Source organism: Garra rufa, chromosome 1, assembly GCF_049309525.1.
Source record: "Garra rufa chromosome 1, GarRuf1.0, whole genome shotgun sequence".
NCBI classification, from domain to species: Eukaryota; Metazoa; Chordata; class Actinopteri; order Cypriniformes; family Cyprinidae; genus Garra; species Garra rufa.
In genome coordinates this window covers 97,033,635-97,061,187 of record NC_133361.1, presented here as the reverse complement: position 1 = coordinate 97,061,187, position 27,553 = coordinate 97,033,635, and the positions used below count along the sequence as shown (strand labels likewise).

Here is a 27,553-nt window from a genome sequence, read left to right as displayed (position 1 = left end):
ACATGTCCCAATCCATCATCCCTTTAATGCGGTGTAGTTGTCCAGTCCCCTTAGCTGAAAAACACCCCCAAAGCATGTTATCACCTCCTTATTTAACTCCTAGGGTGTTTGGGTTATCACGCATACTTTTGGATTGAATATCCAGGATGGTTTCTGTCAGTATGTTGTTTTTTTATGACTGGATCCATCTTTTCGCTGAGTTCTTTGCCAGTAGTCCAATAAGACAGTTACTGGTTTGTTCTAGTTTTTCAGTTTGGTTGTATGCAAATTCCAGTCTTGACCAAAGTTCTTTAATTTCATGTAGTGTAATCAGTAACTCTAGTTTGTTATTTATGAATGCAAGTCTCTTTTTAGTCTGACTTATAGTTAGTCTGACTTATTGTCACTTGATTTGTCTTAAAATAAGTCAGACTAACTGAAATAAGCCTGACTTATTTGGTAAACCTGTTTTACCCCCTGGTATTTTGTCACAAATGGCAGTCACAAGTGACACAAGTACTTTCTAGGGACAACTTAACACTTTTAAACTACTGTATGTATGTGTATGTATATGTAATATATATATATATATATATATATATATATATATATATATATATATATATATATATTTTTTTTTTTTTTTTATAAAATGTTTTTTATTTCTTGCATTTATTTAATTAAAACATTTGCATAGTGTGGGACGTTTTAAAGGGATAGTTCACCCAAAAATACCTAAAAATGTGATGTTTATCCGCTTAACCCCAGGGCATCCAAGATGTAAGGTTTCCTCAGTAGAACACAAAGCAAGATTTTTTACTCAAACCGCTGCAGTCTGTTAGTGATTTAATGGCAGTGGATGGGCACCAAACCTTTGAAAGTAAAGAAAAATATGTCAAGTCAAGTCACCTTTATTTATATAGCGCTTTTAACAATACAGATTGTGTCAAAGCAACTGCACAGTATTTAAACAGAACAATAGTGTGTAAGTAACGCATTATTGTAAACAATCAATGTTCAGTTAAAGGCAGTTCATCAATGAATTCAGTGATATCATCGTGAGTTCAGTTCAAATAGTATACGATATCGCTGGAAAGTGTCCCCAACTAAGCAAGCCAGAGGCGACAGCGGCAAGGAACCAAAACTCCACAGGTGACAGAAATGGAGAAAAAAACCTTGGGAGAAACCAGGCTCAGTCGGGGGACCAGTTCTCCTCTGGCCAGACCAAACAACAGTTTGTACCAATGTCTGATTGTAGAGAACTCATCAGGATCCTGTGGTGTAGCGCCGATGGCCGTCAAGGTTGGCGAGGTCTTTATTGATGATCCGCCTTGGAGCTCATCTGGTTGACATCCACGGCTATTGAAGTCATCTCTAGGTGGTGATCCACGATCTAAGCTGGGTACGGACTGGATCCGGGGGACTGGAGTGACCATCTGATCCGGATACAGGCTGGGTCTGGAGGCTACGGTGACCTCGGAATAAGAATGAAACAGACTAATATTAGCGTAGATGCCATTCTTTTTACGATGCAACGAGTGCATCAGGTGTTATGGGAGGTGTTTTCGGTTCCGGCTGACCTAATTAATGCAGCCTAACAATCCTTTAACGGATTTGAATTATAGGAATGTGTTAATGTTTTATGTGTAAGCCAGGTTAAAGAGATGTGTCTTTAATCTAGATTTAAACTGACAGAGTGTGTCTGCCTCCCCAACAGTGTTAGGTAGATTGTTCCAGAGTTTAGGCGCTAGATAAGAAAATGATCTGCCGCCCGCAGTTGATTTTGATATTCTAGGTATTATCAAATTGCCAGAATTTTGAGAACGCAGCGGACGTGAGGGACTATAATACGAAACAATAAAGCATTACAATAATCTACCCTTGAGCTCATGAACGCATACGCACAGACAAATCCAAATTACACCCTGAGGCTCGTGACGATACATCGATGTCCTAAGACACAAAACGATCGGTTTATGTGTGAAACTGCGAGAGAGATTTTGGGTATAGTGGCTATTTAAAATGGTAATTACTTGCGCTTATCCTTATTGTTCAAACCAATTTAAAGCTAAAAGATTATGTTTGCTTGCGCAAACTCATCCGGGTCTGTTGACATTTCACTGATTTTCCCCTTCCGGCGTTTGGGTTTCCAGCATGTACACAAGTAACACGCCAGATGCTGAGCTTAATTGGACATTTATGTATATCAAAGGTAAAAAATGATATAAATGCTGTTCAGTTTCTCACAAAAAAAACTATTGTTTTGTGTCATAAAAGACATAAATGTATCATTACAAGCTGCAGGGTGTAATTTGGATATGTTTGTGCATGTTTTTCTTTACTTTCAAAGGTTTGGTGCCAATCCACTGGCATTAAATCACTAACAGACTGCAGTGGTTTGAGTTAAAAATATTTGTTTGTGTTCTGCTGAAGAAACAAAGCCACCTACATTATGGATGCCCTGGGGGTTAGGGATGGCTCGATACCACAATTTTGACTTCGGTACGATACTAGGATCTAATACCTTGGTATCGATACCAAATCGATACCATAGGTAAAAAAAAAAAAAAAAAAAAGGAAACAGGCAAATATAGGTGAATTGAAAACTCTATGAACAACTGTGCAAAGAAATTGTTACTAAAAAAATAATAAAAACTACAATTTTGATTTTAGAAGAAACAAAACTGAAGAGATCTAATTAAAATAAAGTAATCTCTTAATATATGTGACCCTGGACCACAAAACCAGTCTTAAGTCGCTGGGGTATTTTTGTAGCAATAGCCAAAAATATATTGTATGGGTCAAAATTATAGAAATTTTTTTTTTTATGCCAAAAATCGTTAGGGAATTAAGTAAAGATCATGTTCCATGAAGATTTTTGTAAAATTCCTACTATAAATATATCAAAATGTATTTTTTTATTAGTAATATGCATTGTTAAGAACTTAATTTGGACAACTTTAAAGGTGATTTTCGCAGTATTTAGATTTTTTTTGCACCCTCAGATTCCAGATTTCCAAATAGTTGTATCTTGGCCAAATATTGTCCTATCCTAACAAACCATACATCAATAGAAAGCTTATTTATTCAACTTCCATATGATATATAAACCTCAGGTTTGTAAAATGTAACCTTATAACTGGTTTTGTGGTCCAGGGTCACATTTTTTTTAGTCTTTATCACAAAGAAAATGGGAATGCAACCAGAATGCAACAACAACAACAAAAAACCCAACAGAGTAGAGGATACAGGTTGGATTGTGATTTTGGGACTGAATAAAATGGGTTCACATGTACATATCTTTTCAGTCTTCATTTTTTTGCTAGCTCCTTTGACCGCTGCAGAGCGCGTTTCATCTGTGTGATCTGTGTGATTGCCGTTTGTCTGTTATCACACTTGCCGGTTTTACGCCAGTTTGCGGAACACTGCCGCATAGTGGTGAAAATCGGAACAGCGGATGAAATACCGAACTGAGCAAACTTTTGATATTGTACCGTTTAAAAAAAATAAATACCGGTATTTTCACAGTATCCCTACTGGGGGTAAGCAGATAAACATCAAATTTTTACTTTTGGGAGAACTATCCCATTAAGCACGCAGGCTGGCGCGGATTAATGCACAGGCTTACATAGGCTGCAGCCTAGGGGCCTCACGTGTTCAGGGGGCCTCGGATTGGCCAGACAATTTTTTTTTCTCTGGTGTTCATGGCGAGACCACATCGTCAACTTCATCTTTGCTGCGACACAGGAGTGCGGCTATATTAGCCGCAGCGCTTGAGTGCGCTATATTACGTAAAAGCTCATCTATCGGGTATATAGCCTAAGAAATGAAATTAATATAAAGGGGCGATTTGTCCACGAATGGCTTAAATGAACAACTATACTAGTCGACTAAAAAAAACTTTAGTCGGAGGCAGCCCTTATTACACATATTTGCAGGCCATTCTGGGTTGAGCGAGCGACCCTGAGTGGAATGAGCAAGCGGTATATTCAGAAATGCGCTCTCCGCTCACATGCTCGGATCGAAACAAACCCGAACCACTGTCTGCTGAACTTGCGCAGAAACATCAAAGACAGGTTAGACATAACCAGCTTTTTAAAAATAACTTTTTAAAACTAATATTTAGACTATTTTAGCCTAAATTTTAGACTAAATTATGAGCTTACTGCCGTTTTTTATAATTCTTGACAAAATTAGAATATATATTTAAAAAAATATATATAGCCTATATATAGTAGCCTATACTACGGCATAGTGGCAGAAAGGAAGCATGAAAGTGGAGCACAAAAACGTAAATTACTAAAGTTAAGAGAACAACGGGACCAAGATAGCCTATATAAAAAAAATCGTAAATTGACTGGATATTTCAAAGCTGCTGAATCTTCATCCAGTCGAAGACAAGATCCAACGCAGACTGCCGGAACGGAGCAAGCTGAAACGCCTGCAGCTAGCTCATCATGTTATAGGTAATATTTCAGGGAATTTGGGGAGTTATTCCACAATGCAGTGTTTCATCTATGTTTATTTTATTGTGGCAAAATTTCTTCCGCCTCGTTTTTTGTTTTTGTCAAAATGTTCGCTTTCTTCCGAGTCGACTATTAAACGAACAGCTCGCGGGACGATTCGGGTCCGCACTTATAAAAAGTCACCACATCCGCGGGAAATGGCTTTGAAACGCAGACACCAAAATCAAGAAATAAATATGGCTTTACATTACAAGAAACATCAAGGCTCGAAATTAACATCAATGCTCGCAATCAAAGCCATTTTGGTCGCATATGCTCCTGAAATATAATCTGTGCGACCTAAAAATATATTTGGGAGCTGACTACTGAAATTTAATTACTGTTGTGTAAATATATATATATATATATATATATATATATAGGCTATATATCAGAGGTTGCGTTAGACTTTTTGATTGTCTGTCATTTTGACGGACAGGGTCGTAAAAATTCCGTCATAATCTATTATTACCCGTCATTTGAATTTTCATATTATAATAATACATTTGATTGCTTTTATGTTTGTTCAAATTTTCATTTTTAATAATGAACCTATAATGCAAGCATACTGTATAGGTTTTTGCATTTATTTATGAAGAGAACAGATGAACAGAAACTGCGTTACTTTTCGTGTTCAATACCACACTCAGGAGTGACAAAAACAACAAAACATGCTAGGGCTGGGTAAAAAAATCGATTTCTCGATTTGAATAGATTCTCATTTTTATAGACTAATATTTCTTAAAACCCAATCGATCTTTCGGTATATGCTGTTTGTGAAGAGTAGGCTACATAGTGTGCCTCATTTGTTACACTAGTCGGTCGTGAGACACAGCAAAGTAAAGCAGCGTAACTTCTGCTCAGATACACCTAACCCTAGTTGATACTTTATCTCAACTTTTCAATTATTTCATTAATTTACAAATAAACAAATGCCTTTCCGATGTGATAAGTGAAAAGGGAGACGATTTTCGAAAATGATTTCACCAAAAGGCGGACGCGAACTCGGGTCTCCCACTTGCGCCACTGAAATTGTTCTTCAACAGCTGTCTTTCGTAATATTTGTAAATATGGCCTATTTGCATTGTGTAAAAGGTAAAAACACATTAAGTAAAAGGCACCAGACTACAGAATATGGCATATACTACTGTATTTTTTTTTTCTGGGGGAGGACCCACCCACATTAATTTTGATTCCAACGCCCATGTATGTATATATGTATATATATATATATATACACAATAAATTCTTACTGTTGTGGCCCACCACTTGAAGGAATGTAGGGGGGGCCTCACACTAAGAGCAGCCTAGGGGCCCCTAACAACCTTAATCCACCCCTGCACGCAGGCTCTTCATCAGATCATCTGCATGCTTGAAATCACATGCTATGCAAATTATTTTAAATAATTCTTTGATACTTTTTGGAGCCTTGCCTGATAGAGCTGATAAAACTGTGACGGTTTATGGCCATTGCCAAAATTAAATTTTTAGCGTATCTCTGTTGCAGAATTACTGCGCTACATACTTATATTTCTTGAGATGAGAGGGTAAAAAAAGCTTGGATAGGGAAAGCTCTGACTGTGTGGATGTTGCCAAAATTTTTACTTGAACAAATGGATAATTGATTTAGTTGTCCAAAGGACAAGCACATATCAAAGCTTAATGTCGAGCTCTGGAGGCTGTTTCAAAGACGATCAGAAAACCTTAAAATCCAAAGCGGGACCTGAAATAATTTAACAAATCTATCAGGGTTAAAGTTGTACCATAAATGACCATTTAAGTTAATAAAATCTCACTAATTTGATCCAGGTTCAGTGAGTCAAGAGAATCTGATGTGCACGCTTATTCTTAGGGTGCTTTCACACCTGCCTTATTTAGTTCGGTTGAATCGCAGAGTTCGTTTTCCCTCTTGGTGCGGTTAGTTTGGGCAGGTGTGAATGTAGCATCCGCACTCGAGTACGCACCAAAAGCGTACCAAAAAAGCGTACCGAGACCTCCTTGAAGAGTTCGTTTGTGGTGAGAACATGAACCAAACTAGAACAGACCCAACCGCAAAAAGTACTGCGCCTTTTTGGACTAATCCAGCTGCCGTAGTCCGCTGTGCTGTTCATTATGGGATGAGTACAAGTATTTGTTGACAGTTAGCGCTTTCGCAACATAGCCCCATGACAGCTCGTGGACAAAGTTGTGAGGAGGTGCGGAGCCTCATAAATTTGGTCTGATGATCATGTAGGTCCCAACTTTCGAAAACTCACAAGAACATCACAATCTTTCCCATTGTTTAAGGGCCGTTCACGTCGCGCCTAAAACGCGTGGAAAACGCTAGGCGCGCTGCTTTCTCTTTCTTTCCAAACTGCTCTGTAGCTGTGTGCTCCAGTGTCGTCTGCCGTTGCTAAGCAACTATGACCTGTGCTCTCCATAAATACGCGAAAGTTTCAGTAAAGGATAAATGGATTTTCAGCATTAAAATTCACTTGCAGTAGCTCTGCTATTATATTTATTCAAAAATGTTTATTCCTGTACAGCTATGATAAGCTGTTTCTCCAACTTGCCAGTGCTTTCAATGTTATTAAGGGAAAGGATGAAGCTGATTGGTTGGTTCATGTCACATGATCTGCGGTGGGCTTGCAGCATTCTGAAAAGTTGAAATGTTTTTTATCTCGATGCGGCGCGTTCGCGAATGGAAAAAACAAGCGCGTCACACCGCCTGCGCGTCTCCATTCTGAGCGCGCATACCGCGTGTCTACATTGGAAATAACGAGCTTGAGTGCGCAAAAGACATGTGAACGGCCCCTAACAGTTTAGAAAATACGTTCAATACGCTGATCTATATAATTCTCTATTATAGATCAGCGGTTCAATGACACGATCTGGCCAACGAGTGATGTGGATTTTGTCACATTTTGGATTTTGCATTTTGGTTCATTTCAACTGGTTCGGACCAGAGCGATCAGTGTGGTGTGAAAAGGACCCAAAACGGCAATGTATCATTTGTTGCCCTTGGTCTGGACCAAATGAACCGAACCACAGATGTGAAAGCACCCTTAAAGCAGTCCTTAATGTCAATTATAGATCAAATTGATCCACCATGGCAAATATATTTGTACCATTTAATATATTTGAGATGTTGTGTTTTCCTCAGTGTTTATTCTTCATAAGAATATGTAAATGTTAGAAAGTCATACAAAAATTATTTTGCTGTCAGGAGTGGACAAGGTTTACACAAGTAAACAAGCGCTGACACAATATAATAGTTCTGCAGATTTGCAAATTTTACAATTTTTTTTTAAATAAAACACTGAAATAAGTGCATTGCACTGTACATGTTTTGATGTTAATTGCTTTGTGCCATTAAACTGGGGTTAACTTTTATTTCTTTGTTTTTCCACCTTAGACCTAACAGCACTGAAAAAGGAGAGAGAACTACTGAATGAAACTGAAGAGAAAGACCAGTTTGGGAGTCTTCATGATTTCATATCTGGAGAAAAATCTGTTTGTTCCTTAGAGTCTGAAAAGACTTCTAAACAAAAAACAGCTGAAAAGACAGGAACTATGAGTATTTTCACTTGCTGTCAGTGTGGAAAGAGTTTCAAACAACAAGGACACCTTAAAAGGCACATGGAGATCCACACTGGAGAGAAGCCTTACACCTGCAAACAGTGTGGAAAGAGTTTTTCTGAAAAAGGAGGCCTTGACATTCACATGAGAGTTCACACTGGAGAGAAACCTTACACATGCAAACAGTGTCGAAAGAGTTTTTCTGAAAAAGGAGGCCTTGACATTCACATGAGAGTTCACACTGGAGAGAAACCTTACACATGCAAACAGTGTCGAAAGAGTTTCACTCAAAAAGGAGGCCTTGACATTCACATGAGAATTCACACTGGAGAGAAGCCTTACACATGCAAACAGTGTGGAAAGAGTTTCTCTCGTAAAGGATGCCTTAATATTCACATGAGGTTTCACACTGGAGAGAAGCCTTACACATGCAACCAGTGTGGAAAGAGTTTCAGTCAACGAAGAAGCCTTGCAAGTCACATAAAAAAGTGCAATAAAGAAAAGCTTTACAGATCCCCTTAGTCTGGAAAGAGTTTCAATGAAAGTGGAAACCTTAAAGTTACCAGAAAATACACACTACAAGGGAGCCTTTTTATCTGCCAACAGTGTGGAAAGTGTTTCACTCATAAAAGATACCTAAACATACACATGAGAGTTCACACTGCAGAGAAGCCTTACACATGCAATCAGTGTGGAAACAGTTTCCGTCAAAAAATAAAGATTCACAATAAAGAGAAGCATAACAGATCGCCTTAGTATGGACAGAGTTTCAAACTAAATGTTTAGAAGGGACAGTTCCGGTCCTTGATTCTGATTGGCCACAACCAAAGCTGTTGTAAATTACTCTACAAACGTGCACCTCTTTGTGTCTCTGCAATCCCACAAAGGATTCCAATAAGAATCATATACAGGGCTTCAACAATGATATAAATTCTAATTCACATTTTAAAGCAATGCATTTTGTCCATGGTACACTTTACAGTGTCAGCTAGCTATATTGTGTTGGACTGAGCTTAATGCATAAACGTGCAAGGAATAAAATGGACTATGGACAAAATGTTTGCTCTGTTTACAATGTAAGAACTTCACATTTGTATATCATGAATTGAAGAGGGAGCTCACAGGAAGTGCACTGTTTTTTGATTGAAGCACAATGAAGGATTCTGTTAGCATTTTAACATCAGTAAATGGGTTTAATTTGTGCACATCAGTTACTTGCTCAATTCTACCACCAACATTGGCGGCTTTGTGGAAGGCTGTAATTATCATATTTTGGATTGTATTAGGCAGTCCCTCCAGAAACTCGCGATGTTGCGATCACGCCAATTCACGCCAATTCCCGCGATTTATTAGCGGCCTTGCAATTTCATCCAATCACCGCGACTTTACCGCAAATTCGACCAATCAGTTTGGTCCGTCACTGCACGCAGCATTATTTCAACACAGAAGGACTTCCTTATCAGAGAAAGCAGGCATGACCGCAAATACATCACACTTACCTACAAATATAAAAAAAAAAAGACAGCGCAAAGCAATTCCCTAATGTTCTCCATGAAAGTGGAGGGAAACTCCCTCACTTTCAACTTTCTCAACTCCCGTTTACTCCACCGGCATCTAACAGCATTTTCACACCAGTGATACTAAATATTCTTGCAAATTGTCTAATTGTCGGGAACTGCCAAAAATTGATGTGGAAGGCTTAGCACCTGACACCCCCCATGATTCATGTCACCTTGGCCTCGGTGTAGCTTTTATATGTAAATGATTACTGGAGCTATACAAATGCAAACCAGGGGAAGGGGGTGGCTTGAGACTCTCTGATCTAGAGTTGTCTTACCTGTTTCTTTGTATTACACCGTGTCTCAACACATAACACCGCGACATGCAATAAAATTATAATTTTCATGTTAAACAGTTTTTTAAACAGATATCATTTAATCCTGATATCTTAGTCCTTAGCACTTGTGATAATTTTGTATTGGTTGTCTGTCATATAATAAAAGCTTTATTGTTTTGAAAAATGAGCCTTCTGTTTATTTGTCTACATTTGTCTATAGGGTAGGCTATAGTACTTACATGGACATAAGGCCAAATCTAAATGGTTTCCTTTCCTTTAAATTTTTTTTAAGAAAAAATAAATAAATAAATAAACTGCATGGGCAGCGCGCCATCATAATGTACAGCACAAAAAATGCAAAAAGAAATCTAAAGAAAATACTACTACTACTACTACTAATACTTAAAATAAATGAACACTCCAAACTATAGTTTATATTTCTCCTCTTACACAAATCAATCAAATAAAGTGTATCTTAAATTGTATAAATGGTATGAAAAAGACGAGCTACCTCTCAAATCTTCATTTGCTGTTGGTTTAAAATGTTGAAATTTATAATGTATTTTGTAATTTTGTACTTGTTATTTTTTTCTCTTTTGTTTTGTTAATTTATTATTCATTCAGAAAAATATATTTCACATATGGGCATATTTATTTCTTCTATATACAGCTTAGGTTTTTCTCTGTGCAAAAGCTCTACGCATGATGTTCTGATGTTTATGCTGCTTTTTGCTTGTGTGAAATTAATCCCCGAAAACGAATTTAGCTGTTTTTAATGTGTCACAGCCACCAATCAGTTCAAATTTAAATGTATTTAACACAATCTTGTCGGTTAATAATAACTTAACGACGTCGGTTGGGGAAAAAAAAACGGTAACACTTTACAATAAGGTTCATTAGTTAAACATTAGTTAATGTATTAACTAACATAAACTAACCATGACCAATACATTAGTTACTGTATTTACTAATCTTCATTAACGTTAGTTAATGGAAATACAGTTGTTCATTGTTTGTTCATGTTAGTTCACACTGCATTAACTAATGTTAACAAGATTTTAATAACGTATTAGTAAATGTTGAAATTAACATTAACAAAGATTAATAAATGCTGTATAAGTGCAGTTCATTATTAGTTCATGTTAACTAATGTGGTTAACTAATGTTAACTAATGAACCTTATTGTAAAGTGTTACCAAAAAAACTAACTTAACATTTCTATTTCCAATGCAGTCTAATAAAAGTTTATCAGGAAAAAAGAAAAGAAAACAATAATGAAACTGCTCCTGCTTATGAATAACTTTTTATTTGATGTTGAAGTATCTGAATAGTCTGGCTGTAACAAAGTGCTTTTCTAGCCCTTAGATATACCCTTAGAATATATAGCCTATATATACCCACTTAGAATAATTTTCTTCCCGACCCGACCGTTCACGCTAAATTTAATGCTCATTTCCAGAATCTCACATTTAACCATTTGGAAACAATGTCGAGTATAAAACTTTTTTTGCAGTACATCCATTATATTTTCATGTTCCACTTTTAAGACGTATTATAGCCCTGCATTTTAGTCCGTCAAAAATCAAATGCGGGCTAAAATTATATTTTAGACATTCAGTGGTGATTAAAAAAAAATTGCAGCACTGGGGGAAACACGAGACCAGGCTACCATGACTTTCAAGAGTGGCTCGGACGGTCCTGTCAGCAGCATTGAGCGCACGTTCAGCACAGCTTGGAAGGGTTCCGTGTTTAAAGCTTACCACAAAACACTGGCAAAAGTAAATACCATGACTGTCTAATAGTAAGGAGATATTTTAATTATTTATTTAGAAACTACTGTTTTCTGAGTCAGTGATGATGCAGTTTACAGTCCTCCTCATATCCTCGTTGGACGCGCGCCTTTAGAGAGAACTGCATCTCTACGGACTAGCTACATAATAAAACAGTTTTTGTTTTCTATTTGTTTTTTTTCGTTAAGTAGTAATTTTAGTCTTTCTACATATTTTATATCATGTCTGACAAAAAATAACGGTTAAATATTTTCCACTGAAAAAAATGTAACTGATCGAGCTTGTCCTAAAAATGTGTTTTGCACTCTCGCACAAACGATTGGATATGCACCTAATAGCGCATATTTATATCTATTATTATTTATTTATTATTATTTTATTTTAGGCAAATTGAAACATAGAGTAGGTCAACTCACTGTTTGCCGCTTGGTCTTTAAGAAACAAAAAGCTTACCTTTAACGAACAAAAATGCTCCCAATTTTTTTTTTTTTTCTAAATTAACTTAATAAAAAGGAAACGAATTTATAAATACTTTGCCGTTACATATAGAATGAATTACCGATTATGGCGCCAGATATTGAAACAACAGACATAACAAATACAGTCCAAATAGCCCTCTTTATGCAGGGTTTGGCCACAGAATGTTGTTCCTGGTGGATATTATATGAAGCGCAACAACGTTTTAAAAAAATCTAAAAAAGCCCCTGCAGGCCGACGCGTGGCAACGCGTGCTGAATTGCAGGCTGCCGCGTGAAAATAGACGCATTTTTAATGGCCAGATCTGTATAAGGCCCTTAATGGTTTAGTTCCTGCATACATAACTAGTCTCCTACTACGCTACAATCCCTCACGCTCCCTAAGGTCGCAAAACTCTGGACTTTTAGTAGTACCTAGGATAGCAAAGTCCACTAAAGGAGGGAGAGCCTTTTCTCATTTGGCTCCCAAACTCTGGAAGAGCCTTCCTGATAACGTTCGGGGTTCAGACACACTCTCTATGTTTAAATCTAGATTAAAGACTCATCTCTTTAGCCAAGCATTCACATAATGTATCTCATAACGTTGTAATTCAGTTACATCTGATCAAATGCACATTAATATTCTTCAGCTTGGGCTAAACACACCATTTTTGTTTGGTTGGAAGTTGGAACAGCATCTACGCTAATTATTTCTCTATTTGTTTCTCTGTCTCTGCCAAGGGATTTCCATCCCGTGGTAACTAGGATTTACACAAGATTCAGTCTGGATTCAGAAGAAGAGATGATGCCAACCCCTCAGAGGACCGCAGATGATGCCAGCCTTGAAACAACATACAGCACTACATAATTTTCCTACAAGTTTAATCACAGCACATAATCATTGCAATTAGTGTTCATCATCTGTTTGATTACACAGTTACTGATTTTAACATTTATATCATATGTACATCGACTTAACATACAGTATTCACCACTAATAAGCTACTAAATATATTGTAGAAGCCTAAACTTTTGTACAGCTGCTTTGCAACGATTTGTATTGTGAAAAGCGCTATACAAATAAACTTGAATTGAATTGAATTATTGTAAAAACATTTTTTTCCCTGTATTTTAAAATCAAATAAATGCAGCCTTGATGAGCATAAGAGACTTCTTTAAAGACTATAACAAGTCTTACTGACCCCAAACTTTTAAACGGTAGTGTATATAAAAATAAAAATATAAATAAAATAACATATCAAGGAAAAAACATGTAACATGGGCAGCACTAACACATTTAATTTGCCAGCCCTCTCTCCTGGCTTTTGCAGCATTTGTTGTGTTTCCCGGTGTCTGTATTAAAGTTTGAAATTCTCCATAACCCTCTAATAAAAGCTCTTGCTCTGCTTGAGAAAACTTTGAGCTCGCTCTTTTGCCATTTCGCCAACCAATCGAAGGGGTTGTGATCAGTGTTTCTACTATCGATACATATCGCCTTTCAAACCAACGCATGAACGCGCAATTATCTCAGATAACTCAATCCAGCCATACTAATCATCAACAACAGGTGTGTTCGAAGAACCCAATTAGCCGGATCATCATCAGCACGAGGATATCATCTTGGATGTCTCATTTCATCTCGGATGTTTTAAGCAACGTATGAAGAATGAGCCTCTGTCCTACAGAGGGCTTTGTCTAGCACATCTGATTCAATTCAGCAGCTCATTCAGGCCCGTTAGCAGCCCATGCAAGACAGGTTGGCAATACCCAGCCAAACCAATAAAAGGGCACTTTCAACACCCATTCCAGCTTTTAAAAGTGTGTCCTAAGTGATGAATTTAATGATTGTTTGGTGTACTCCTAAAAAAGTGTTTTGTGAACGATAGTAACCATTCTGTATATTGAGGATTATTTGAAAATGGATCCTACTATTTACAAAGAAATTGTGGATTACATTTCTAAAAACCAGTATCCACCTGCAGCAACAAAATCTGCAAAATTTGTAATTAAAAGGACAGCTAACTACATTATTCAAAGTAAGTTTCTAATTACATTTGTTTCTTTTGATGAAGCTCACACACAGTGAGCATTTTACAATTATAATCAGATGGAGTGCTGCACTACATAAAACAACTGATGAAGGAATTCATCAACTAGGAATTCCACTTGAGTAAATTTGGTGCTCACTGTGGACAAATAAAAACAAGAGATGCCATTTCTAAAAGGTACTACTGGCCTAGAATGACTTCGGATATTGATGGTTGGGTAAGTACATATTTGTTGTCTGTGATTATAATATTACAACTTTTTGTATAGCACAAATGCAGTTTATAGAAATACATCACCCAAAAATGAAACTTACTTAATAACTAACTTAGGCCACTGAACAACTTGTTTTCTTTATGTAAGAGAATTTAACAATGAATTTCCCACGTCACCTTTGATACACAGCCACATTCATCAGCTTTAGATCGGTTTGAACAATCAGGATAAGTGCAAGTAATTACCATTTTGAATAGCCTATACCCACAATCTCTGTGCTCTATGTAAACAATGAGTGTCGTGTACATGCGACAGATCGCTTCCGGCGCTTGCGTATTCTACGCCAGAGCGCGTTCACATATCACAAGCCTGATGATGAGCTCGTGCTCAGGACAGATGGATGTGGCTGTGTATCAAAGGTAAAAAATTATAATACTGTTCAGTTTCTCACAAAAAACGATCGTTTTGTGTCTTAGGACATCAATGTATCGTCACGAGCCGCAGGGTGTAATTTAAATTTGTCTGTGCATTTTCGTTTCATCTCGTTTTCGTCAAGTGATGAAGGTTCGTTGACGACGATATTTAGTCATAATTTTCGTTGACGAAAGCAAAACTACGCCATAGAAACCTTACCTTGTGAAAAAACGTATCTACTTGTCAGAGGAAGGAAACCTGTAAATGCCAAAGTGCTGATTCATTGTCAGCTTCTCAACTTGTTTCCTCAGCCTGCGGATCTCCGATCTGAGAGATTTTCATCTAAAACTAAATCAACAGCTGCGGGATCTGGAGCCGAAACGTAGTCGTGGTCCATGCACACCTCATCATCGTCAACCGCTGTGTCATCCTCCAACACCGGCAGCGGCGGTCGCTCCTCTCCCATACCCCTGGTCTTGAAGTGGGTAAAGTGAAATCGTTCCATTCGAACAATGATGGAACAGCTCCCTTGACTAATTGTTGTCTCCCTGTCTCTGTCTTTGACTCACGAACATCCTCTTTTTTTAATGCTACATACGGTATGGGTATAGCAACAAGCCATTTTCACCTAGTTTCCGCATCTGATGGAAAAGTTTGAAAACTGAATACACTGTTGTACTTACTGGAAGCTTGGCATAGCGGTACACAACAGTGTTCAGCGGTAGTGCTGCTGGTTTGAAGAAATTTAAAAGGTTTTTTAGAAGACATCGCTCTCAATGGGTACACAAATCACCTCAGCAGTATGACAGCGGAAGGGGCTTAGCTGGCCGAGTTTTTAGCGGAAGGACGTCATCGCCTCTGTGTGCATATAGCCTATTGCTTTGTATAATGAAATACCTTTTTTATTTATTGTAAAAGCCAAGGTGCAGTTTCATGACTCGGTTTGTTGAACTGGCTGATCAGGGTCTTTGGCTTTATATTGACATAGATAAAGACAGATTATCTTGCTAAAGTGAAACATTTTGGTTTCTCCATTAGTGAAGTACCTTAGGCTGTGTTCTTGCTTCATGGTTTTTCTGTAATGTGGTGTCACAGACAAATTTTCAAGCTCTGTAACATGCAACGAAACTCTCAGATTGCATCATATATGTATATATGTATGTATACCTCTCCTTGCACACACAATTGGATATTTGAGAAAATGTATCCATGTAACAGTGAAGCTCTGACTTGGGGAATTTGAACTCTTGATATCTGGCAACGCACTCATGTCTCTTGTGGGGCAATACCTAATATTGGACGTTCGCCGCATTATTATTGGGAAAGTATGCTTGAATGTGAATTATTCGATATTCACTGTTTTCAAATTTTACATAAAAATTATTGTGATATTATCGCTAATATATGATGTATCGTGTGTGTATAATTAATATGTATATGTATGTGTGTGTGTATTATTATTGAACAAGCATGAAAAACATTTAAATGCCATCCTATAAACAGCGGTAAAACTTGTTTGGACTTCTTGTTTGCTATCAGGAATTCCCCTAGTTTTGGTTTTGCCTTAATGTTTTTGACCCCACATATTCTTCAACTTCATGTAGTTTGTGTACAATCTCATCAAAATGGTTAAAAACTATTTGGAATTTCAGGATGAAAGCATGCCCAAAATTTTATTTTTGTGTTTACCATGAGACACATGTGTTTTTTTCCCCCCTTAAGCATGCTTACAGTTAAAGGAGATGTCCGGTGTGATATTGACCTAAAGTGTAATGGATCATGATACTGAGTGTGAACTTACCTTTCATAGCTCATCTCGGCTGGTCCCCTGCACTGAGAACTTTATTTACAAGAAGATTTATACAGACAGTTCCTTTAGGAAATTTACCGTTCGACGCCATCTTGAATTTAGTCACGATAAGTCGAGTGACGAGCAGGAAGGAACTTATCAGGTTATCAACTTATCAGGTTATCAACTTATCAGGTTGTAGTTTCCTAAATTCAAGATGGTGGCGAACGGTAAATTTCCTAAAGGAACTGTCTGTATAAATCTTCTTTTAAATAAACTGCCAGTACTTATAAAAAGTTCTCAATGTGTCGTTTTAAATGTCAGGGCCCTTGGAAGTCTACCAATGAAGTGTGGAGCTACTCTGTGCCTCGTAAATGGTGTAAAACAGTGATTTATTTACATAGCTAGTCCGATGCCCGATTCACCCTCATCAACAACCTGTTGTTAGCATTGGCTAACTAATGCCAGATTTCGGAGTGCAGGGGACGAGCCGAGATGAGCTATGAAAGGTAAGTTCACACTCGGTATCATGATTCAACACACTTCAGGTCAATATCACACCAGACTTCTCCTTTAAAATGTCTCATAGATGTGTTCGACCTTTAAGAAAACCATTTGGAAGTTCAGGATGATACCACACCCAAAATTTGGGTTTTGTATTTTACACATTAAGTGAGACATGCATTTTGTTTTTCTTGAGTGCATGCTTACAGTTAAAACATCTCATAGATGTTTAAGAAAAACATTTTGACTTTCAAATAGTACAACACCTATTTTTTGTGTTTTTTTATTTTAAAACCACAGATATTAAGGTTAAAGAAAAAGTCTGTAAGACCCATATTTCCCAGTGTTTGCATTCATATTGTTACCAGTTATTAAGGATGATTGCAAGTTTTGAACACAATCTGTTGAAAAAATTTATTTACATTGTCAATACAAACATTACATTGTTCATTAAAGCAAATGTTCAGCAGCATTTGAAACTGTTGTTTTTTGGTAGCCAATTGGTTACCAAGTTATGAAACTGAAGAATTTCCTTTTCACTTCACATTTAGCCAACAGCATTTAACAACATAAGCAAGGTTGATTTTACCAAGATGTACTGCTCAATACCATAGTTGCCATCGTCTTCCATTTCGATCAACCCTCCATCTTAAAGGGATAGTTCACCCAAAAATGAAAATTTGATGTTTATCTGCATTCCCCCAGGGCATCCAAGATGTAGGTGACTTTGTTTCCTCAGAAAAACACAAACGAAGATTTTTAACGAAAACAAGTGCAGTCTGCCAGCCATATAATGGCAGTAGATGGGCACCAAACCTTTAAAAGTAAACAAAAACATGCACAGACAAATCCAAATTACACCCTGCAACTCGTGACGATACATTGATGTCTTAAGACACAAAATGATCGTTTTTTGTGAGAAACTGAACAGTATTTATATAATTTTTTACCTTTGATACACAGCCACGTCCATCTCTCCTGAGCACAAGTTTAGCATCAGAGCAGGCAGAGCAGGGAGCCTTGGTGTTGTAGGCAGAGCAGAAGGCTATGGCAGAGCAGGTAGAGTAGGAACATGGACAGTGGTTGAACAGACAGTGAGTTCATCTGCGAGTGGTACCCCCTCTAGATGAGAGACAGATGAGGCCTCTGGAGCAGACTCAGGGACAGACGAGGCCTCTGGAACGCAGTGTGCAGCTCACACACTCAAAATTGCGATTGCAATCACAGGTAATGCAGTAGGCAATGGGATGCCCACCGGGCTGGAAGATTAGAGGCTTGGGAGCGTCAGCTCGGCGTGGCTTGCTTGGTTTGTGAGCGGTGGCTCTGTGTGGCTTGCTTGGCTTGGGAGCATCGGCTTTGCGTGACTTGCTTGGATTGGAAGCGAAAGTTCTGCGTGGCTTAGGAAGCCTGCAACCTGAGCTGACATCAGAGGAGTGTCCATTATACTGGCAATCACAACGTGACATGGCTCTGGCAGATCAGACGGGACATGGCGTGGCTCGGGCGAGACGTGACTTAGCTCTGGATGCTCGGGCGAGACGTGACTTGGCTCTGGACGCTCGGACGAGACGTGACTTGGCCCTGAGGGAATGACCGTGTCTTGACTTGGCGTGACAGGAACAGCTGTGACTTGACTTGGCGTGACAGGGACAGCTGTGACTTGACTTGGCGTGGTTGGGACAGCTCTGACTTGACTTGGCGTGGCTGGGACAGCTCTGACTTGACTTGGCGTGGCTGGGACAGCTGGGACTTTACTTGGCGTGACAGGAACAGATGTGACTTGGAGTGGCTGGGACAGCTGGGACTTGACTTGGCATGACAGGAACAGCTGTGACTTGGCGTGACAGAGACAGCTGGGACTTGGAGTGGCTGGGACAGCTGGGACTTGACTTGGCGTGACAGGAACAGCTGGGACTTGGAGTGGCTGGGACAGCTGGGACTTGACTTGGCGTGACAGGGACATCTGTGACTGGACTTGGCGTGGCAAGGACAGCTGGAACTTGACTTGGCGTGACAGGAACAGCTGTGACTTGGCGTGACAGGAACAGCTGTGCCTTGGCGTGACAGAGACAGCTGTGACTTGGAGTGGCTGGGACAGCTGGGACTTGACTTGGCGTGACAGGAACAGCTGTGACTTGGCGTGACAGAGACAGCTGGGACTTGGAGTGGCTGGGACTTGACTTGGCGTGACAGGAACAGCTGGGACATGGCATGACAGGAACAGCTGTGACTTGGCGTGACAGGGACATTTGTGACTGGACTTGGCGTGGCTGGGACAGCTGGAACTTGACTTGGTGTGACAGGAACAGCTGTGCCTTGGCGTGACAGAGACAGCTGTGACTTGGAGTGGCTGGGACAGCTGGGACTTGACTTGGCGTGACAGAGACAGCTGGGACTTGGAGTGGCTGGGACAGCTGGGACTTGACTTGGCGTGACAGGAACAGTTGTGAATTGGCGTGACAGGGACATCTGTGACTGGACTTGGCGTGGCTGGGACAGCTGGAACTTGACTTGGCGTGACAGGAACAGCTGTGACTTGGCTCGGAGGTAACAGCTGTGACTTGACTTGGCTCGGAGGGAACAGCTGTGACTTGACTTGTCGGGTAGCTGTACCAGGCTTCACAAAAGCCGGTAGGTGTAGCATCCTGCAAGGCTCTCTGGGTGGAGCATACTCGGCAGGTACATATAAATGGAAGATACCTAGCAGGAGGTAGCTTGAACAATTATAATCATGACGGAGCCTGCAAAGAGAAGGAAGAGTATGTCGGAGGCGAAGAAAAGAAAACGAGAGCATGATACAGAAAGTGCTCGAACTAGAGTCTACATTGGACTGGCTTTCACTCGTTGGCAAGAGTTGAAGGAGGCTACAAGATGCGACACTGATGGTCACTTGGCATTGTTGCTGCTGGACTTGTAAGTAATAATCTTTTTTCACCCCATCAGTGTGCATAGATCTGTGTACGATACATTGTAGATTTTATATCGATTGGCTCATGTTAGCTAAGGTGTTAGCTATTGTGCTAATATTGTGCTAAGCACGTAAGTTTGTGTTTACAGTCGTGGCCAAAAGTTTTGAGAATGACACAAATATTAGTTTCCACAAAGTTTGCTGCTAAACTGCTTTTAGATCTTTGTTTCAGTTTTTTCTGTGATGTACTGAAATATACTTACAAGCACTTCATACGTTTTAAAGGCTTTTATCGACAATTACATTTCTGCAAAGAGTCAGTATTTGCAGTGTTGGCCCTTCTTTTGCAGGACCTCTGCAATTCGACTGGGCAGGCTCTCAATCAACTTCTGGGCCAAATCCTGACTGATAGCAACGCATTCATTCAAAATCACTTCTTGGAGTTTGTCAGAATTAGTGGGATGTCAACGTTTTGGTCCCCGAGCCACTTAGTTATCACTTTTGCCTTATGGCACGGTGCTCCATCATGCTGGAAAATGCATTGTTCGATTGTTGGAAGAAGTTGCTATTGGAGGGTGTTGTGGTACCATTCTTTATTCATGGCTGTGTTTTTGGGCAAAATTGTGAGTGAGCCCACTCCCTTGGATGAGAAGCAACCCCACACATGAATGGTCTCAGGATGCTTTACTGTTGGCATGACACAGGACTGATGGTAGCGCTCACCTTTTCTTCTCCGGTCAAGCCTTTTTCCAAATGCCCCAAACAATCAGAAAGAGGCTTCATCGGAGAATATGGCTTTGCCCCAGTCCTCAGCAGTCCATTCGCCATACTTTTTGCAGAAGATCAATCTGTCCCTGATTTTTTTTTTTTGGAGAGAAGTGGCTTTTTTGCTGCCCTTCTTGACACCAGGCCATCTTCCAAAAGTCTTGGCCTCACTGTGTGTGCAGATGCGCTCACACCTCCCTGCTGCCATTCCTGAGCAAGCTCTGCACTGGTGGCACTCCGATCCCGCAGCTGAATCTTCTTTAGGAGATGATTCTGGCGCTTGCTGGACTTTCTTTGACGCCCTGAAGCCTTCTTAACAATGCAGTGGAAAGTTTTTCGGGATTAAGTTAATTTTTATGGCAAAGAAGGACTATGCAATTCATCTGATCACTCTTCATAACATTCTGGAGTATATGCAAGTTGCTATTATAAAAACTTTAGCAGCAACTTTTCCAATTTCCAATATTTATGTAATTCTCAAAACTTTTGGCCATGACTGTACATATAGGTGTGTACATATTACATAGTAGTAGTAGATTGAATTTTGTATGACTTCAAAGTACTGTGAGAGAAATTCAAAAGCATGCAAAGCCATCTGCTCCCTATATCCATATCTCAGAGTGCGTTGAGGTTATAGTGATATGGTATATAAATGTGTATAATTATATGAATTTTATATATATATATATGTAATTATACAGCACCCTGATCTGTCATGGCCCCTCGAGTACCTTGATCCGTCATGACTCCCGAGGCTCCCTGATCCACCATGGCCCCCCGGACAGCACTTTGATCTGTCATGGCTCCCCAGGTTCACTGATCTGCCATGTCTCTCTGAGCTCCTTGATTCACCCTGGAGGCCAATCCCCCTCCCCGGTTGATTATGTTACAGACCTTCTGGGAGGGGGGAGTTATGTCAAGTTGACGGGCTGATTTTTCCTTGTTTTTCACCTGTGTAAGATTGTAAAAGGGATTAATTACACATATAATTTATAATTTAGCTCAAAGGGAAATCGAATATGATTCAATAGGGAATTTCTACAGAATCGCTGTTTTACGGCTGTTCAAGAGTCGACCTGCGATTCATTCACAAGCCGTAACAGAAACTCTGCGATGGATATTACTATCCAGAATATAGTGAAAACACTATATATAAGCACAGTAGCAAAATCAGCAGTTTAAGACATTAATTTGTAAGCACGAAACACAAGATACTTAATAAAAATATGAATTTATTAGATAAACCTAACACATACCAACTAATCTAACATAAACACGCATTCACACAGGTTGCAGAAAGAGAAAATGAGGAAAGAATGAGTTTAAAGGAATGAAAATATGAAGTCCCAAGTTATAGCAATATGTGCACTTGCTTAGACCTGAACAACCATCAATCACTTAATTAACCTTCGTATTGAGTCTCTCAAAGAGGTTATTAAACTTTATCAAATGCACCAGTTCAGTTAGAACCTGGAAGTTACTTGCGTTGCCTTTGTCTGTGAAGGGACTTCCTTTCGTCGCTCGTTCCAGAAAGGGTTTTCCCGAGGTTGCTGATTGGTTGGTGGTCGGTCAATGTGATGTCTTCTTGGGCGTTGGCTGGATACGAGAGTTGTGCGTGCGCTGTTAAAGTTCAGGTCCGCGAAGACGTTTAAGTCGGTCGCGGCTTGCACAAACTTAACTAGACACGAAACTCTCAACGGAAAGAAATAAAAGTATTAAAGTAAAAGACAGCAGTGGAATGGTCTCCTCATGTTTCCTTTAGAGGAGCGTCTGGCACACAGGCCAGTCAGCGTCAAGACGCGGCGTGAGAGACGTAAGAGAGCTTATAGTGAAGAGATAAGAGAGAGATTTGAGGGTGTCCTTGGTATTTAAACTCAGCTTTTGGACACCTCCCAAAATGATGTCTTGACCAATTAGAACATTGGTGGGCTGCTGGTTCCACCTTCCAAACCATAAATCACCATGTTATCTTATTAGTCCCGTGATCCCAAATTCCCGCTCTTTGCAGAGATAAATTTGGACATGATTTCTATAACAAGACAATAATACATTTCGCAAAGAATTGAATTACAGGAACATTTTGAGAATGCGATTTCCAGACCGTGCATATCAAACATCAATATAAACCATTAAACTATTCAATAGTTATCAAAAGGGACATACACAATGAGTGATTAAAACATAATAGACAAATGTGTGGGTTACATATATGATAGGAAGTTATACATAGAAATGAGGAGTTGCTCCTTAGTTCTTTAGCACATTTTAGGCGCATATGTACATCAATAGACAGTTTTCTGTGCCCTTCTGTGAGGGTCTGTTCTCTAAGCTGGGAGGTCAAAAGTTTAGGGAAGGAATTTCCGTTGTGTCCTGTGTGTGGGGGAAAACCAACCATATTGCTAATGACTTTAATCATGTGATGTTCAAAATGTGCATCTCTTTGACCATTAATCTTGGTTACTTGCTCCAAATTTGACAATCTCCTTATTCGAAGGATTTGATTATGAAGAAGTGTCTTTGTGTTAATTTTGCGAGTTCTTGGTTAGTTAGGTCTGCTTCAGGCTGGCGTTCTGGCGCCAGGCTATGAAACGTCAGATTTATGACGGGCCTCTTGTGGAATGTACGTCTGTAGAAGTGTTCTAACTTCTAATAGACTCTCTTAAATTGTCTGATTCGCGCTGAAATCCTACACCTGTATTTGTTTCTGTTTGGTTCCAGTTTCCTTATTTGGTCATGTTCCCTTCCTTGTTTAGTTAATTATTCCCTGCTGCACCTGAGTTTAATTATCTTGTGTATTTAAGTTCCTGCTTGTCCATTCCTTTTTGTCCGGTCTTAAATGTCTTTATATTGTATTGGATATGTTCCCCTGCTTACCTCCCTGGTGAAAAAAACAGCTAAAACCAGCCTAGGCTGGTTGGCTGGTTTTAGCTGGTCAACCAGCCTGGTTTTAGCTGGTCATAGCTGGAAGGCAGGCTGGTTTTAGAGGGGTTTTGGCCACTTTCCCAGCCTGGCCTTAGCTGGTTTTATTGAATTTTAATTTAATTCTAATCTCTGTGTGTTGCATGCGGTCGTGACACTATGAAGGTAAAAGTGAAATAAGGCTATAAGCTGTATAAAAAGAAGTGGACCACACGATGAAATCAAGACAAGAGCTGATAGGTTCTGACTGAGATTGTAGTGGCTGAAAGTGCAAAGAGTAAAAAGTTTTACACACTGTGTGAACAGTGTATGACTCAACTGTAATCTGGCAACAGAAAAAATGCTTTGCAAATGAGAATGAATGAGAAGTGTTTAAAGTATGTGCTAAAAGTGATGAGTTGTAAAATGTAGCTTGGCAACAGAAAATAGATATAATAGGTTGATGAGAAGCTATTCGTGCATTAATAGAGAGGTATGAAAATGTGGTACTGCTGAATACAACTATTTAATACATTTTTTAAAAATACTTTCTTTAATGTATAAATAACAAGAAAATGAATTAAGGCCAACTGCGTTGGATTGTTTATTGTAGCAAATGAATTATAAAGGAAACAGTACGTATATCTACTGTACATTTAGGCTACTGGAAGCAAAACAAAGAATGAACTGTGTAGATAAAAGACCTGCACAAACTAGAATAATATTTTCATGCTTCTCCTGATGAAGTCCATAAACAGATATTACAACATTAAATTGACTAAACAATAAGCTTAGATACATTTAAAATCCATGGGAACAAATCATTTTGTTCAGTTGATGTCAATTCATTTATAATCTTTAGTTATATTGTTGCTTTTCCCAGCAAGGTGAAAGTTTGACTAATATTCTGATTTAGAGAAATCAACACATTGAATTGAGTGACATACTCTACATAGTCACAATTTGAGGGAATCTCATACTGTAATCACTCAATATTTGAAACTACAGTAAAGCGAATGGTTGGGTATGGCCACAGAAGTAAAAAACAAAACAAAAAAACCTTACGTAGAAACAAAAAGAGATGAAGGATTCATGAAGGTGATCAGATGTAGCCCACATTCAGCTCCGGTGTGAACAGCCTTGATTCCACACAGCTTTTTTCTCAATACACTCTTGAACAAAGAACACAGATAAAGTCTTACATTTTTATGATTGTTCTTTAAGTGTGATGAAAAACAATGTTTTAGTACTTTGACTTTTGCAGTTTCTTTCCAGAATGAGTTCTCAAATGACGTATCAGGCTGCTTTGACATGTGAAACTCTTCTCACACTGAACACACTTGTATGGTTTCTCTCCAGTGTGAACTGTCATGTGAACCTTAAGGTTTACTTTATGCGTGAAACTCTTTCCACACTGTTCACAGGTGTAAGGTTTCTCTCCAGTGTGAATGCTCAAGTGAACATCAAGACTTGTTTTATACTTGAAACTCTTTCCACACTGAGGGCAGTTGAAAGGTTTCTCTCCAGTGTGAATTTTCATGTGGTTATCAAGCGTACCTTTCAGTGTAAAACACTTTCCACACTCAGGACATATGAACGGCTTCTTTTCGGAGTGAATTTTCATGTGAGTCTTAAGATCTCCATTTCGTGAGAAACTCTTCCCACACTGTTTGCAGATGAAAGGTTTTTCGCCAGTGTGAATTTTCATGTGGACAGTAAGGTATTGTTTCTGTGTAAAACTCTTCCCACACAGTTTACAGATGAAAGGTTTCTCGCCAGTGTGAATTTTCATGTGGACAGTAAGGTATTGTTTCTGTGTAAAACTCTTCCCACACAGTTTGCAGATGAAAGGTTTCTCGCCAGTGTGAATTTTCATGTGGACAGTAAGGTATTGTTTCTGTGTAAAACTCTTCCCACACAGTTTACAGATGAAAGGCTTCTCTCCAGTGTGAATTATGTGGACATGAAGGTATTTTTCCTTTGTAAAACTCTTTCCACACTGAGGGCATATGATCGGCTTCTTTTCAATGTGAATTTTCATGTGAGTCTTTAGATCTCCATTTCGTGAGAAACTCTTCCCACAGTGTTGGCAGCTGTAAGGTCTCTCTCCAGTCTGAATTCTCATGTTAGAATTAAGGTCTGTAGTGTGTGTTTTTTTATTTATTTCTGGTGAGGATGTTTTTTTATTCTGTGAGCAACTAATTGATTTTTCTTCAGTTTTGAAATCATGTTTCTCATTTTGATCTTTCTCTTCTGTTTCATTGAGTTCTTGACTCTCCTCTTTCAGAGTCATCAGGTCTGAGGTCAAATAAAAAAATATAAGTTAACAACAGTTTAACCCTCATGTACTGTTCCGGGTCAATTTGACCCGTTTTGATTTTTGAGTTGTCAGATATACTAGTTAACCTAGGTTTTTCTTTTTAAATTTAGGTGACTTTTCCTCATTTAGTGTCATGAACATGCATGCAAAGTTTCAACACAATGATGTGTTTTGGCATGTCTAAAAAAAAAAAATGTTACGTTCGTACTGTTCCCGGGTCAATTTGACCCACCTATTTTAATGTTCTAGGGCAACTCTACCGACCCAAAATTGTACAATTTCTTGGTTATATTTTGTTATTTTAGTTTTTTACTAGCCTATGAAGCCAAAAAATCTGATTTTCCCACTTATTTCAATGCAGAAATATATTTTGTCAGCTACAAATGGTAAAAATGAGCTATCATTTATATTTGCAACTTATCTAAAATACGATTAAAACTATCTTGTTTTTCTTGATATTTTGTGTGTTTTTCTTATTTAGGGTCATGAACATGCATGCAAAGTTTCAACATGCCGATGTGTTTTGGCATGTCTAAAAAAATTTTTGTTACGTTCGTACTGTTCCCGGGTCAATTTGACCCACCTATTTTAATGTTCTAGCGCAACTCTACAGACCCAAAAAAGTAGTATTTATTGGTTATATTTTGTTATTTTAGTTTTTTACTAGCCTAGGAAGCCAAAACAAGGAGATTTCCCCCACTTATTTCAATACAGAAAAATATTTTGTCAGCCACAGATGGTAAAAATTAGGTCTCATTTATTTTTGCAATCTGTCTGAAATACCATTAAAACTATGTTGTTTTTCTTGATATTTTGTGTGTTTTTCGCATTTAGGGTCATGAACATGCATGCAAAGTTTCAACATGCCGATGTGTTTTGGCATGTCTAAAAAAAAAATTGTTACGTTCGTACTGTTCCCGGGTCAATTTGACCCACCTATTTTAATGCTCTAAGGCAACTCTACAGACCCAAAATAGTAACATTTCTTGGTTATATTTTGTTATTTTAGTTTTTTACTAGCCTAGGAAGCCAAAAAAAGGGATTTCCCCCACTTATTTCAATACAGAAAAAATATTTTGTCAGCTACAGATGGTAAAAATGAGCTCTCATTTATTTTTGCAATCTATCTGAAATGCTATTAAAACTATGTTGTTTTTCTTGATATTTTGTGGGTTTTTCTCATTTGGGGTCATGAACATGCATGCAAAGTTTCAACACGCTAATGTGTTGTTAAATGTACATACAGACAAGTCTATACGTTCGTAATGTTTGTGGGTCATTTTGACCCACATAGCCAGCTATTCAAAAGCACCTGTACAGACACAAAATAACATTTGCTCTTCAACTCCAGTCCAAGTGTTTTACTAATTTCAGCTCTAACCCTAACCAAACACACTTAAAAAAGTTAAATCACAGTATTTAGAATTAAGTGTAAATTACAGAAAGACAAATGTAAAAAAAAAAAAAAAAAGTCAGACAGATAGTATAAAAAACAAAACATTTCTTTGATGTTTGTTTTTGTTATGTCTTGTTTCACGCTCCTCTGTGAGCGTCATTCACTTTTTGCCT

General features: G+C 38.6%; 1 protein-coding gene across 1 annotated transcript in view; it reads right to left on the bottom strand.

Annotated features, from left to right (window-relative positions):
- The window catches only part of LOC141340678 (uncharacterized), a 138,185-nt gene that overhangs the window by 109,936 nt on the left and 696 nt on the right, over nt 1-27,553 (bottom strand). Inside the window, exon 2 of the mRNA XM_073845753.1 lies at nt 25,864-25,962. Within this exon, the coding sequence (XP_073701854.1) occupies nt 25,864-25,962 (99 nt within the window). The remainder of the gene's footprint in view (nt 1-25,863; nt 25,963-27,553) is intronic.